Below are 15007 nucleotides of genomic sequence, written 5' to 3'. Positions count from 1 at the left end.
TACAACAAGTGTAGAACTTAGAGTGAAATGCTTACTTCTAACAATGCTTTAAAAAACTACATTAAAATAAGTGTTAAGTAAAAAATAGAAAAGGAAAGTAACAAATAATTAAACAGCAGCAGTAAAATGACAAGGGAGGCTATATACAGGGGGGTACTGGGACAGAGTCAATGTGCGTGGGCACCGGTTAATGGTAATTGAGGTAATATGTACATGTAGGTAGATTGACTAAAGTGACTATGCATGGATTATAAACAGAGAGTAGCAGCAGCATAAAAGAGGGGTCTGGGTAGCCCTTTGATTAGCTGTTCGGGAGTCTTATTTTTATTTTTTTATTTAACCTTTATTTAACTAGGCAAGTCAGTTAAGAACAAATTCTTATTTACAGTGAATGCCTAAGAACAGTGGGTTAACTGACTTGTTCAGGGGGAAGAAGGACAGATTTTTACCTTGTCAGCTCAGGGATTCAATCTAGCAATCTAGCAACCTTTCGGTTATTGGCCCAATGCTCTAACCACTAGGCTACCTGCCGCCCCTTATGGCTTGGGTGTAGAAGCTGTTACGAAGCCTTTTGGACCTCAACTTGGTGCTCCGGTACCGCTTGCCGTGCGGTAGTAGGGAGAACAGTCTATGACTAGGGTGGCTGGAGTCTTTGACAATTCTGAGAGAATGTACTATAAAAATGTATTAAATTGTATTGAGACTATCTCGAAATGAGAGAGACAGAATGCAGAGCTCATGTTCTGTACCATAACAGAAGCATATCATAGCCATAGATTCTTGCACTTTTTGAAGAGTTTGTTGGCCTATTTCATTTGAGTTTTAAAAATTGTTTTACTGACCACCTTTCTTAGGCCCAAATGGCCCAGGTGTCCCAAATGATACACTATTCCCTACATAGTGCACTACTTTTGACCAGGGCCTATAGGGCACTATATCCAGAATAAGGTACCATTTGTGATACAACCCAAATGGCACCACTCTTACAAATCTCGTCATCATATCTCCAGAACATTTTGGGCCTTTGAATACTTGACAAAGTTCTTTATTCCTTGAAAACTATGAAATACTATCCAGTACAGTTTGAGCAGGGTTGGTATCGCAGCATCTCTTGAGAAATATATTTCTATATACTTCAATGAGACAATTAACTGAAATTAACTGAAGGAAAGATATATATTTTTGTCATGTCAATCTTATTATTTACAGACCTACATTTGGGAATTAATATAATATAGATATGTTTATCACGCTGAAGGCTATGAGTATTCTATATTTTTTTAATGTAAAAACAATATGAATTGAATGTTTTCTTGTTGTTGTCATTCTTGATATAGCTGATATCTCATCATGCTGGTTTCGTGCATTGTAGAAATACATGATAGTACATATATAGGTTTAATGTTATTTACTATGCACATTGTGCTAATGGATTTCAAAAATATATCAACCCTACTGCTGCCTTATGCTGTGCTCTGAATAGTCCAAGAGACACAGTATTTACTATGGTCAGTGAAATCTGACTCTTCTCTCTGTTAATGGTAGTGACATCACTGACATTGTCCACTCACAGAAGACAGAGAGGGGAAAGCTGGGATGTGAGGGAACCAATAGGAGAATGGAGAGAGGGCCTAATACCTAACAAACTCTAACCAGTAGGCTTGAATGGTTGTGTACTGTCTGTTCACTGCAGTTACAAGAGCTGTGAGTCACAGAGAAGTAGAATACCTGTACTGTTTGTAAACATAGTGTTGGATATATTAGCTCTAGTATGATTGTGAATGATTCAAAAGAACCAAAACCAAGGAGTACGGTATGACTCAGCAAGTTGTATTCTATTCTATTCACAGCATACTTTCCGGAGTCCTAGAGTCAGATAACAAACAAGGAATACAATACATGAACCATCACAATGCAATACAGTGTGTGTGTGTGTGTGTGTGTGTGTGTGTGTGTGTGTGTGTGTGTGTGTGTGTGTGTGTGTGTGTGTGTGTGTGTGTGTGTGTGTGTGTGTGTGTGTGTGTGTGTGTGTGTGTGTGTGTGTGTGTGTGTGTGTGTGTGTGTGTGTGATTCACTCTTCCCCAGAGTCCTATAGTTTTCTGTGTATACTCATCATAATTCAACATGAAATCTTTAAACACATATATAAATATTTCATTTTACGCTACACTATGGTCTCACTATCAGACAATAAGTGTGGCCCTTTTTGTCTGAGGAGGTAGTTTACTTTACTACAGGGAGGCTAAATAAGGAAATGCAGTATTCAAGTCACTAACGGTATCCCACTCAACCCCCAGCCCATCTGAGCAGAGCTGTGTGTGTGTGTGTGTTTGTGCGTGCGTGCGTGTGAGACTGTCTATGTACGTGTGTGTGCCTGTGTGCGTGTGTTTATGCACGTGTGTTACACTGTGTCTGTGTACGTGTGTGTGACTGTGTGTGTGTATTGTGTGTCTTGGAAGCAGACAACCTAGCTTCTGCTGCTAAGGCCACAGGTTGTGCATTGTCAGTCTCTTTCACACACAGCTGCACAGGGCACGGTGCCATTGGGTGGAGTAGGCCGGAGAGGAAATGTTTCAGTTTATGTGGACTGGCCAGATCTCTGCTGAAGCACTACTGACCCCATGTACTGTGCTATAGAGGGGTGTGGTTAAATGCGGAAGACATTTCAGTTGAATGCATTCAGTTGTACAACTGACTAGGTATCCCCCTTTCCTTTCCTTTATAGCCTGCACACTACAGGAACATTTAAAAGAACAGGCATCCATCCAGTGAAGAGTGAAGTTGTAAGCTGAAGGGTTCGAATCATACAATGACACAATCATGGGGTGCCCAAGCATTGACAATAGTGGGTTGGACCCATAGAAATTGAATTATATTTGGTTGGACTTTTGTTGATATTTTCAATACTTATGGCTGTGTCTTGATATTTTATGTGCAAGTTGGACTGAGAAAACAGCACAGGGCACTGTTTTCCCTGTAAATATATACTTTTTAATTTAAATATTTAATTTAAATAAGTAAATTAAGCAATAAGGATGTCATTTTCCTTAAAGTCAAGTTTTTTAGATGACTAATGTTACCCCCCCACCCCAAAAAAATACATAAATATATGTAATTTTGTTCTTGAAACATTTAATTGAAATATTGTGGAATTCCATTCATTCCTATGGAGGACTGCTTTTACTGAGGAGTGCCAATATGGCCGACCAGCGGCTTCGAAGCCTCTCAATGGCAAATGTATAGATGGATTAGCTGACAACGTCACAAAAACCATGCTCATGCTTCAATTGGGCAGAAGTCCATGATTTGTTGTGATTCTGCATGTCCAGATAGCTACCAACAATGACAAGAAACTGCCATGTTGGGAATCGGAAGTGACTTGTTTAAGCTAGTTTGATCTTGTTCTTCATCTCATGTCTTGTGAGGTGTTGCCATATTAGCATTGACTAATTTCATGCCAATGCTAATATAGCAAAAATGTGCAGGCTAGCTAACCAACAACTGTACCGATGTATTTGATAGACAACAGTGGCATGTATTAATGGATTACAAGGGAAGCCAGGCTTCCCCCAAAAAATTACCAATAAAAAATATATAATTCTCCTTCAATTTGCAAGAGGCACAATTTATCTCATCAGAGAAAGCATCTGAGTGAGCGAAACAGCACCTCTCCGTCTCTGTATGTGTAGCCCATATATCTGAGGCTGTCTAGTCAAAAAGAGTATGACATTGTTGCTGCCCATAGAATTGAATGCAAGAGAAGCCAGCGAGCATTTGGCCTCCCTTGATAAAAAAAGTATTGAACAATAGCCCATCAGCATTGAGCTAAACTGAGTGAGCTCAACTGTGAATGGTCCTGGCGCACCAAAAAAAGGGAGGACAGTTTGGATTTGGCTTCACACCAATCACAACACATCAAGAGCAAAACATCCTTGACTGAAATCATTTGAATTGTTGAATCTCATTGTGTTGTTGTCCTCTGGTGGCTAGCTAGCTAGCTAAAATCGTCCCTTTCCTAAATTAGCAATGGATGGAGATATCGATTTGGACTTGTGGTTTGACTTAATTCTCCATACTGGCCAATGATTATAATGCCGATTCTGATCCAACCATAAATGCATACATTGTGCCCCTGGCCTGAGAGGATGGAAGTTCAATATGTAGCTAGATGTAGTAGGTTAATGTTAACTAGCTGGCTCATCATTGCCCATTGAAGCAAGTTAGGTGAGAAAGCATTTCAGCCAGAAAGCCGAGGACAACAAAAACTAAAAGTGTGTATATGACAGTCATAGACCGTTTCATCAACATAAAAGAGAGGAGGATGGTATTGCCGTTTCTCTACAAGTAGGGTGAATCAACATGTTTTTTCTACTTGCACGAACACACACACACACACACACACACACACACACACACACACACACACACACACACACACACACACACACACACACACACACACACACACACACACACACACACACACACACACACACACACACACACACACGGACAGCCACATCATATTCAGATTACGTTGATTGGACTACATTGTTTTTGGTATCTTTTAGTTGTCACTGTATTAGATTACAGAGGTGATTTGATGATGTTGAAATGTTGAAGTTGAAATGTTGGAATAGTGAAGGCAGCTCATTTTTTCTTTGCGACTTGCAATAACTGTGGTTCTAAATCAGTAGTTGTTTAGTAGTCCGAAAATGTTGGAAACTGTAACTTGCTTGAGCATGCTGTAAATCATGTTAGTTTGTTAGATGCAATATGTTTGTGGACTTCACAGGACAGAGGTTGATCTCCGGTTGTGTGACGAAACAAAGGTGTAGTTGAATTTATTCTGCCGTTGTCCGTTGTTATTGTTTCGGCTTTAGGCTTATATATCACAGCGGCAAGGCATATGAACTAACAGGATTTATAGAGTAAACAACACAATTATCACAGCGTAGGTTGTAATACTTTAAAAAAAATCTGGCTTGGCTTTCCCAGTGATTTTACCCACGCATAGCTACTGAGACAACAAGTGCTCATTGTGCAAATGCATTTATGTTTTCAATAAACATGAACTAAATATAGATGACATGTTTCAACAATCTAAGCCAACCCCGTCTGTTTTGCCCCATAGCTGAGCACACGTCGGTTTTGTTGCTAAACAACCAACCCCTCTATAGCAGTAGCAATCCAGGGTTTATACACGTGATTTTATTGTAACCAATTCCCCTTTCCTTCGTCATGTCCTCCAAAGAAAGACTCTCAGCCAATCACCGTTCACCATCTGTAAGCATGGCGGCTGACTTCAGGTGGGGATGTGCTGTGCTTTTGCTCTGTACGTATTTGATATGTATTTTAGCAACTGACGGTCAAAATAACAAGTCCAAGAAGAAGAAAGATATCCGGGATTACAATGATGCTGATATGGCACGGCTTTTGGAAGAATGGGAGGTAAACAACACGTTTTTAATTCGGTTAATAGCTGCTTTTCAGTTACTCAGACAGCTGGCTAGCAACTCGGCTAACTAAATGGCTAATCAGAAAGCTAGCTAACTAACGTGCCCAACATAATCCCCGTCTGACCACAATGATCTTCGTAGCTTGCTAGATAGCTACTAGCCCCAAACTATTGCTCCTTCCTGATAAGGTATAGCTGTCATGCAGCATCATAGCTATAGTCCATTGTATTATATAACGTAACTAGCTAACCTTGACCTGCTAAGTTAGCTAACGTTATGTTGGTTAATGAGTGAACTAGCTAGCTAACCAGGAACTCATCCTGTTTCACGTGATATATTATTTGCAGCTGGGTAATAATAATAATATATGCCATTTAGCAGACGCTTTTATCCAAAGCGACTTACAGTCATGTGTGCATACATTCTACGTATGGGTGATCCCGGGAATCGAACCCACTACCCTGGCGTTACAAGCGCCATATTCATCAATCGAATGTATCAGCAGATGTCACAGTGCTATACAGAAACCCAGCCTAAAACCCCAAACAGCAAGCAATGCTCTCCACACCAAACTTTCTTTGTCTATCTAGCTAACTAGTTAATTAGGATAGCCAATTTACTATTCTGTTCCTATTTGAATGAATAGCTTTGCTGTTGCATTACTGAAGTACTTGTAGTCAATGATATCATTCATTGTGTAATAGCTAGAACTCAGTCATATCTCTTCCTCCCCACTTCTTTCAGAAAGACGATGACATCGAGGAGGGCGACCTCCCTGAGCACAGACGGGCCCCCCCGCCTATCGACTTTTCCAAGGTGGATGCTTCCAAGCCTGAGGAGCTGCTGAAGATGTCGAAGAAGGGGAAAACTCTGATGGTGTTTGCCACGGTGGAGGGAGAGCCTACGGAGAAGGAAACTGAGGAGGTGACCAGTCTGTGGCAGAGCAGCCTCTTCAATGCCAATTTTGACATTCAGAGGTAGGCCTATACTTTAGTCTAATGCAGCATTTCTCAAACCTTTCCTATTGTATAATGGCCTGCAAACCTGCTGTGCTGGAGTGGGCGCTATTTCACAGTTGGCCTAAGTCTGTACTACTAAGAACATTTTTATGTAAACAAATACATCCCTACTAAATTATAACAAACCCTCCCAAGCTCTTCAAACTTTCTGTCATGCTGAGATAATCCATCTTTAGGATTATTTAGCATTTCAAAAATCATGTTGACGAACATCTGTTACCCACATTAGCTCTGTCATATCCACAATAATCTTCAACCTGGCATTTCTGCTTTCCACAATCTGAGTCGTGGTGACAACCTTTCCAATGAAAGCTATAAAGTCAGTTTGATTTACTATCAGTGTCCTTTGACACAGCACAGTGGGATTTTTAGGCCATATTGTCCAGCCCTATCTCTATTTGTTTTTACAAAAAATATATATATATATTGAATTTTTTTGTATAAAATGTTCTCAAAATGGCTCTGTGCATGTCAGTCAAATTCTTCCACACCGATTTTGAACAAACCATTTCTATATGGACCTGGCTTTATGCATGGGGGTATTGTCATGCTGAAACAGCAAAGGGCCTTCCCCAAACTGTTGCCACAAAGTTGGAAGCACAGAATTGTCTAGAATGTCATTGTATGCTATAGTGTTAAAGAGTTCCCTGGAACTAAGGGGCCTAGCCCGAACCATGAAAAACAGCCCCAGACCATTCTTCCTCCACCAAACTTTACAGTTGGCACTATGCATTCGGTCAGGTAGCCTTCTCCTGGCATCCGCCAAACCCAGATTCGTCTGTCGGACTGCCAGATGGTGAAGCGTGATTCATCACTCCAGAGAACACGTGTCCACTGCTCCGGAGTCCAATGACGTCAAGCTTTACACCACTCCAGCCAACGCTTGGAATTGTGTGTGGCTGCTCAGCCATGGAAACTTCCAATGGAGAGTTTCCATTATCAGAACGTTCCCCTGCTAAGCATGGCTTGCATAGAATGTTAGCAGTCTATCATTTCCAATGAATCGGACTAGTTTGACTTCACCTCTTTCTTTATGGCATTGGTTAATGGGCTAGGGTGTCACATCAAACACCACCACAACTTTCCACTTCGACATATCATTACTCTTGTTCCCTACCTTCACCCTCTTTATGCTCTCTGCACCGGAAGCACCACTGCTTTCAGTAGTATGGTCTCTTTTTCCTATTACTTTCCACTACAGACCATTCAGGTCCTTGAACCTCATCCTCCCGCTCCATATCATCAGAACGATCACCCATATTGATCACATTCTAGTGCATCTGTAGCTTCTCCAACCTTCTCTCCATTTCCTTCATCGCTGCATCCTCAACACTCGCTGCCATCACTGCGCGTCGCTCCGAGTCTGGTTGGTTCCATCAAGTCACCATGTGTGGAAGGCTAATCCTCTCACCTGACTGTGCTTCATAGCAGTTCATGAAGCTGCTGCTTCTTCTTCTTCCTTCCACAATGGGAGAGGCTATACTGACATGCCTGGTGCCCTCCTTTCCACCTCTAGGCCCCTGTCATGTATTTGGTATATTCTAGAGCTAGCACACCTGATTCTAATGGTCAACTAATCACCAAGCCAGTGATGACTAATTAAATCAGGTGTGCTAGTTTACAACCAAATAGTCCACTTTGACATCCAGAGGTAGGCTCTAATGTTAAAACATGGTGAGCCTTAGTTCTGCTCCTGGAGAGACTGCCATCATTGACTGCTAGTTTCGTCCCATTTTAGTGCCATCACACCTGATTAAACTAATCAATTGATTTGTTTAATCAGGAGCTGCAGTGAAATGTCTCCACACATCAGATAGTGCCCGTGGCATTTTCCTGTAAATATTAGGAAAAAATGAGTTTTAAAAAACCCAAATACAATTCCATGTACAGATAAATAGTTAAGCAGTTAGATTAAACAACTCCTTTTGTAAGATAAATGTTTTAAAATGAAATGTATGGAAACGGGTGAATTAACACTCCTCAGTTACCAGGCTCAAGCAAGCTAAAACCCACATGGTAACAAAAATTAACTAGCAGAAATTGTTAACAAGTTAGAAATGATTTAAACACTTTTCTGTAGGCTACTATTTACTAGTTAACAAAAACGAATGTATGTCATATGAAATATATTCACCCCACCCAGCAATGTAATCAACCTACCAGAAAGCATGTACAGTTCAAGTCAGAAGTTTCCATACACTTAGGTTGGAGTCATTAAAACTCATTTTTGAACCACTCCACAAATTTCTTGTTAACAAACTATAGTTTTGGCAATCTGCTTTGTGCATGATACAAGTCATTTTTCCAACAATTGTTTTCAGACAGATAATTTCTAATTCACTGTATCACAATTCCAGTGGGTCAGAAGTTTACATACACTAAGTTGACTGTGCCTTTTAAACATCTTGGAAAATTCCATAATGTCATGGCTTTAGAAGTTTCTGATAGGCTAATTGACATAATTTGACTCAATTGGAGGTGTACAAGTGGATGTATTTCAAGGCCTACCTTCAAACTCAGTGCCTCTTTGCTTGACATCATGGGAAAATCAATAGAAATCAGCCCAAAAAAATTGTAGACCTCCACAAGTCTGGTTCATCCTTGGGAGCAATTTCCAAATGCCTGAAGGTACCACATTCATCTGTACAAACAATAGTACGCAAGTATAAACACCATGGATCCATGCAGCCATCATACCGCTCAGAGATGTCTGTTTTCTAGAGATGAACGTACTTTGGTGCGAAAAGTGCAAATCAATCCCAGAACAACCGCAAAGGACCTTGTGAAGATGTTGGACGAAACGGGTACAAACATATCTATATCCACAGTAAAATTAGTCCTATATCGGCATAACCTGAAAGGCCACACAGCGAGGAAGAAGCCACTGCTCCAAAACCATCTTAAAAAAGACAGACTTCACATGGGGACAAATATCGTACTTTTTGGAGAAATGTCCTCTTGTCTGATTAAACAAAAATAGAACTGTTTGGCCATAATGACCATTGTTATGTTTGGAGAAAAAGAGGGGAGGCTTGCAAGCCAAAGAACACCATCCCAAACGTGAAGCACAGGGGTGGCAGCATCATGTTGTGGGGGTGCTTTGCTGCAGGACGGACTGGTGCACTTCACAAAATAGATGGCATCACGGAATATAATGTGGATATATTGAAGCAACATCTCAAGACATCAGTCAGGAAGTTGAAGCTTGGTTGCAAATGGGTCTTCCAAATGGACTATGACCCCAAGCATACTTCCAAAGTTGGTACAAAATAGCTTAAGGACATCAAAGTCAAGGTATTGGAGTGGCCATCACAAAGCCCTGACCTCAATCCTATAGAAAATTTGTGGGCAGAACTGAAAAGGCGTGTGCGAGCAAGGAGGCCTACAAACCTGACTCAGTTACACCAGCTCTATCAGGAGGAATGGGACAAAATTCACCCAACTTATTGTGGAAGGCTACCCAAAACATTTGACCCAAGTTAAACTATTTAAAGGCAATGCTACCAAATACTAATTGAGGGTAATGTGAACTTCTGACCCACTGGGAATGTGATGAAAGAAATAAAAGCTGAACTAAATAATTATCTCCTATTATTCAGACATTTCATATTCTTAAAATAAAGTGGTGATCCTAACTGACTTAAGACAGTGAATTCTTACTTGGATTAAATGTCAGGAATTGTGAAACTGAGCCAAATACACTGCTCAAAAAAATAAAGGGAACACTTAAACAACACAATGTAACTCCAAGACAATCACGCTTCTGTGACATCAAACTGTCCACTTAGGAAGCAACACTGATTGACAAATTTCACATGCTGTTGTGCAAATGGAACAGACAACCGGTGGATATTATAGGCAATTAGCAAGACACCCCCAATAAAGGAGTGGTTCTGCAGGTGGTGACCACAGACCACTTCTCAGTTCCTATGCTTCCTGGCTGATGTTTTGGTCACTTTTGAATGCTGGCGGTGCTTTCACTCTAGTGGTAGCATGAGACGGAGTCTACAACCCACACAAGTGTCTCAGGTGGTGCAGCTCATCCAGGATGGAACATCAATGCGAGCTGTGGCAAGAAGGTTTTCTGTGTCTGTCAGCGTAGTGTCCAGAGCATGGAGGCGCTACCAAGAGACAGGCCAGTACATCAGGAGACGGGGGAGGCCGTAGGAGGGCAACAACCCAGCAGCAGGACCGCTACCTCCGCCTTTGTGCAAGGAGGAGCAGGAGGAGCACTGCCAGAGCCCTGCGAAATGACCTCCAGCAGGCCACAAATGTGCATGTGTCTGTTTCTGACCGTTGGAGCAGACTCCATGAGGGTGGTATGAGGGCCCAACGTCCACAGGCGGGGGTTGTGCTTACAACCCAACACCGTGCAGGGCGTTTTTCATTTGCCAGAGAACACCAAGATTGGCAAATTGGCCACTGGCGCCCTGTGCTCTTCACAGATGAAAGCAGGTTCACACTGAGCGCATGTGACAGACGTGACAGTCTGTAGATGCTGTGGAGAACGTTCTGCTGCCTGCAACATCCTCCAGCATGACCTGTTTGGCGGTGGGTCAGTCATGGTGTGGGGTGGCATTTCTTTGGGGGGGCCGCACAGCCCTCCATGTGCTCACCAGAGGTAGCCTGACTGCCATTAGGTACCGAGATGAGATCCTCAGACGCCTTGTGAGACCATATGCTGGTGCGGTTGGCCCTGGGTTCTTCCTAATGCAAGACAATGCTAGACCTCATGTGGCTGGAGTGCGTCAGCAGTTCCTGCAAGAGGAAGGCATTGATGCTATGGACTGGCCTGCCCGTTCCCCAGACCTGAATCCAATTGAGCACATCTGGGACATCATGTCTCGCTCCATCCACCAACGCCACGTTGCACCACAGACTGTCCAGGAGTTGGCGGATGCTTTAGTCCAGGTCTGGGAGGAGATCCCTCAGGAGACCATCCGCCACCTCATCAGGAGCATGCCCAGGCGTTGTAGGGAGGTCATACAGGCACGTGGAGGCCACACACACTACTGCGCATCCTTTTGACTTGTTTTAAGGACATTACATCAATGTTGGATCAGCCTGTAGTGTGGTTTTCCACTTTAATTTTGAGTGTGACTCCAAATCCAGACCAGATTTGATTTCCATTGTTAATTTTTGTGTGATTTTTGTAAAGAAAAAAGTATTTCATAAGAATATTTCATTCATTCAGATCTAGGATGTGTTATTTTAGTGTTCCCTTAATTTTTTTTGAGCAGTGTACATTTAAACTAAGGTATGTAAACATCCGATTTCAACTGTAGTCCTTGGGTCAGACAGGCTAGGAGTGTGGGCATAATAGCATGACATTAGTTTGCAAGATCTTGAGAATCAGCTGTACATGTGATGGGAGAATGCACTGTGCCTTGCAGAGAGTTGCAATTGCATTGAATTGAGGATAGTTTAACCAAAATATGCCACAAAACCTAGAATTGCCTTGTGTATCCCACACAAAAAAGGTTCACTGTTATAAGCTAACTTTTTTGATGAATTTAAGCAAACTTCCCACGTTAACTTCCCAACCCTTTGCAACCCTGAACAAAGTTCACTAATACTCTACGTAACCAAACTAAACGTTGATAATAGATTAGTTAATTATTGTAAAAAATAAATGTAGTTTTTGCAGGTTTCTTTATTCCCAGATTTTAGACTTTGGCTAATGTCCCATGTTGTCCCTCCTCTCCCCTTGTACTGTAGGTTTGTGGTGGGCTCCAACCGGGTCATCTTCATGCTGCGAGATGGCAGCTTCGCGTGGGAGGTCAAGGACTTCCTGGTGGCCCAGGAGCGCTGCGCCGAGGTCACCGTGGAAGGCCAGGTGTTTCCCGGGAAGGCCGCCAAGAAAGATGACAGCGCCAAGCAGCAGAACAAAGTGAACACCAAAAAGAAGGGCAAGAAGAAGTCAGAGGGCAAGAAACCCGACCTGGACGGCAACAGAGCGAGTAAAGACAAGGTTGAACTGTGATTGGCTGATGATGGAGAGAGAGATGGGATTGGCAGAACAATCACAAGGCCCGTCCAGACCAGCAACACCACCTAGCTTCTTTTACTTTAGTATTTGCAGATCTGAGGCCAATGGGTAGAAGGAAGATGCATCTGACTACTACCTAGCCTTTCAATCAGGCTTTATGGAGCTGCTACAGATCTGCAGACACTGAGGTGGTAGAGGCTAGGGGAAGGGACTTGGAGAGAGGTTCAACGGTGACTCAGCACAAGACCGTTTGTGGCACTGTGTACTCTTTCAAACCTATTAAAGTCAGGGTCAATGACTGACCTCAGAGCAGATGTTAAGTGTAGCTTTGAGGTTTATGGTTTATTTTACACACCTGTCACTGAGTCTGAAGGTCAAAATGTTAGTTTGTACAGCTTGTCGATGACTTGTCTCTTTTACAATGTGACATTTTTTTATTTTGAAACAATTTCTGAATCCAACCAGTGCTTCAATATGACGTTTTGTCATTGTTTTCCAGTCCATTTGTTAGAGGCATTGTATTTCATTATTCCAATAAAACATAAGTAATAAAAGGAAATGATTTGAGCACAAACTGATTTTCCTACCTGTGCCAAAACCACTGATTTAGTACTGCACAACACAGGTAATGAGTTCTATTTGGGATGCACACATAGATGACTGATTCTTTTTGATTGTTGATTTCTTGTATTCACCTTCAATAATATAGTTGAGTTCAGTATTGACTTGTAGCATACAATTGCAATGGGTCACGTTGTACATGGATCTTCAATAAATGACAGAATAAAAGGATTTTCTTTGTCAGTCCTGTTAAGTTAATGGGTTGCTTTTTGGGGGAGTAATATGTGTGAACGGAGACATTCCCTCTGTTCGTCCTCTTTTACTATTTTCCCCCTCTTTCCATTTCTCACACTTCTTATTCTGGTGTGGCTGTCTGACACATCCCTGAAGGGGGGGTTGAACATATTCTTCTTGGAAGGAGCAACAAATGTTGAGTCCACTGCGTTATGGGGCTATCTGCCTGTCCCTCCAGACTCATAGCCCCATAATGTGGTGGACTCATGACTGCCTGTCCCTCCAGACTCATAGCCCCATAATGTGGTGGACTCAACATGATTCTGCCTGTCCCTACAGACTGATAGTCATGTTGAGTCCACTGTGTTATTGGGCTATCAGTCTAGGGACAGGCAGATAGCGCCATAACGTGGTGGACTCTACATGACTGCCTGTCCCTACAGACTCATAACGTGGTGGACTCTACATGACTGCCTGTCCCTACAGACTCATAACGCGGTGGACTCTACATGACTATCTGCCTGTCCATACAGACTCATAGCCCCATAACGCGGTGGACTCTACATGACTGCCTGTCCCTACAGACTCATAGCCCCATAATGTGGTGGACTCAACATGACTGCCTGTCCCTACAGACTCATAGCCCCATAATGTGGTGGACTCAACATGACTGCCTGTCCCTCCAGACTCATAGCCCCATAATGTGGTGGACTCAACATGACTGCCTGTCCCTCCAGACTCATAGCCCCATAATGTGGTGGACTCAACATGACTGCCTGTCCCTCCAGACTCATAGCCCCATAATGTGGTGGACCCAACATGACTGCCTGTCCCTCCAGACTCATAGCCCCATAATGGGGTGGACTCAACATGACTGCCTGTCCCTACAGACTCATAGCCCCATAATGTGGTGGACTCAACATGACTGCCTGTCCCTCCAGACTCATAGCCCCATAATGTGGTGGACTCAACATGACTGCCTGTCCCTACAGACTCATAGCCCCATAATGTGGTGGACTCAACATGACTGCCTGTCCCTCCAGACTCATAGCCCCATAATGGGGTGGACTCAACATGACTGCCTGTCCCTACAGACTCATAGCCCCATAATGTGGTGGACTCAACATGACTGCCTGTCCCTACAGACTCATAGCCCCATAATGTGGTGGACCCAACATGACTGCCTGTCCCTACAGACTCATAGCCCCATAATGTGGTGGACTCAACATGATTCTGCCTGTCCCTACAGACTGATAGTCATGTTGAGTCCACTGTGTTATTGGGCTATCAGTCTGTAGGGACAGGCAGATAGCGCCATAACGTGGTGGACTCTACATGACTGCCTGTCCCTACAGACTCATAACGTGGTGGACTCTACATGACTGCCTGTCCCTACAGACTCATAACGCGGTGGACTCTACATGACTATCTGCCTGTCCATACAGACTCATAGCCCCATAACGCGGTGGACTCTACATGACTATCTGCCTGTCCCTACAGACTCATAACGTGGTGGACTCTATATGACTGCCTGTCCCTACAGACTCATAACGTGGTGGACTCTACATGACTGCCTGTCCCTACAGACTCATAACGTGGTGGACTCTACATGACTGCCTGTCCCTACAGACTCATAACGTGGTGGACTCTACATGACTGCCTGTCCCTACAGACTCATAACGTGGTGGACTCTACATGACTATCTGCCTGTCCCTACAGACTCATAACGCAGTGGACTCTACATG

At 42.9% G+C, this 15007-nt stretch overlaps 1 protein-coding gene across 1 annotated transcript; it reads left to right on the top strand.

Annotated features, from left to right (window-relative positions):
* Window positions 1-5274: 5274 nt before the first annotated feature.
* Window positions 5275-13259, top strand: mesd (mesoderm development LRP chaperone). The gene is made up of 3 exons (XM_046335275.1): window positions 5275-5451; window positions 6204-6436; window positions 12197-13259. Exons 1-3 carry the CDS (start codon window positions 5293-5295, stop codon window positions 12459-12461), a joined length of 657 nt encoding a protein of 218 aa, XP_046191231.1. The 5' UTR covers window positions 5275-5292; the 3' UTR covers window positions 12462-13259.
* The last annotated feature ends 1748 nt before the right edge of the window (window positions 13260-15007 follow it).

The sequence above is a fragment of the Oncorhynchus gorbuscha genome, unplaced genomic scaffold, assembly GCF_021184085.1.
Source record: "Oncorhynchus gorbuscha isolate QuinsamMale2020 ecotype Even-year unplaced genomic scaffold, OgorEven_v1.0 Un_scaffold_694, whole genome shotgun sequence".
Taxonomy (NCBI): Eukaryota; Metazoa; Chordata; class Actinopteri; order Salmoniformes; family Salmonidae; genus Oncorhynchus; species Oncorhynchus gorbuscha.
This window is presented reverse-complemented; position numbering and strand designations above follow the sequence as displayed.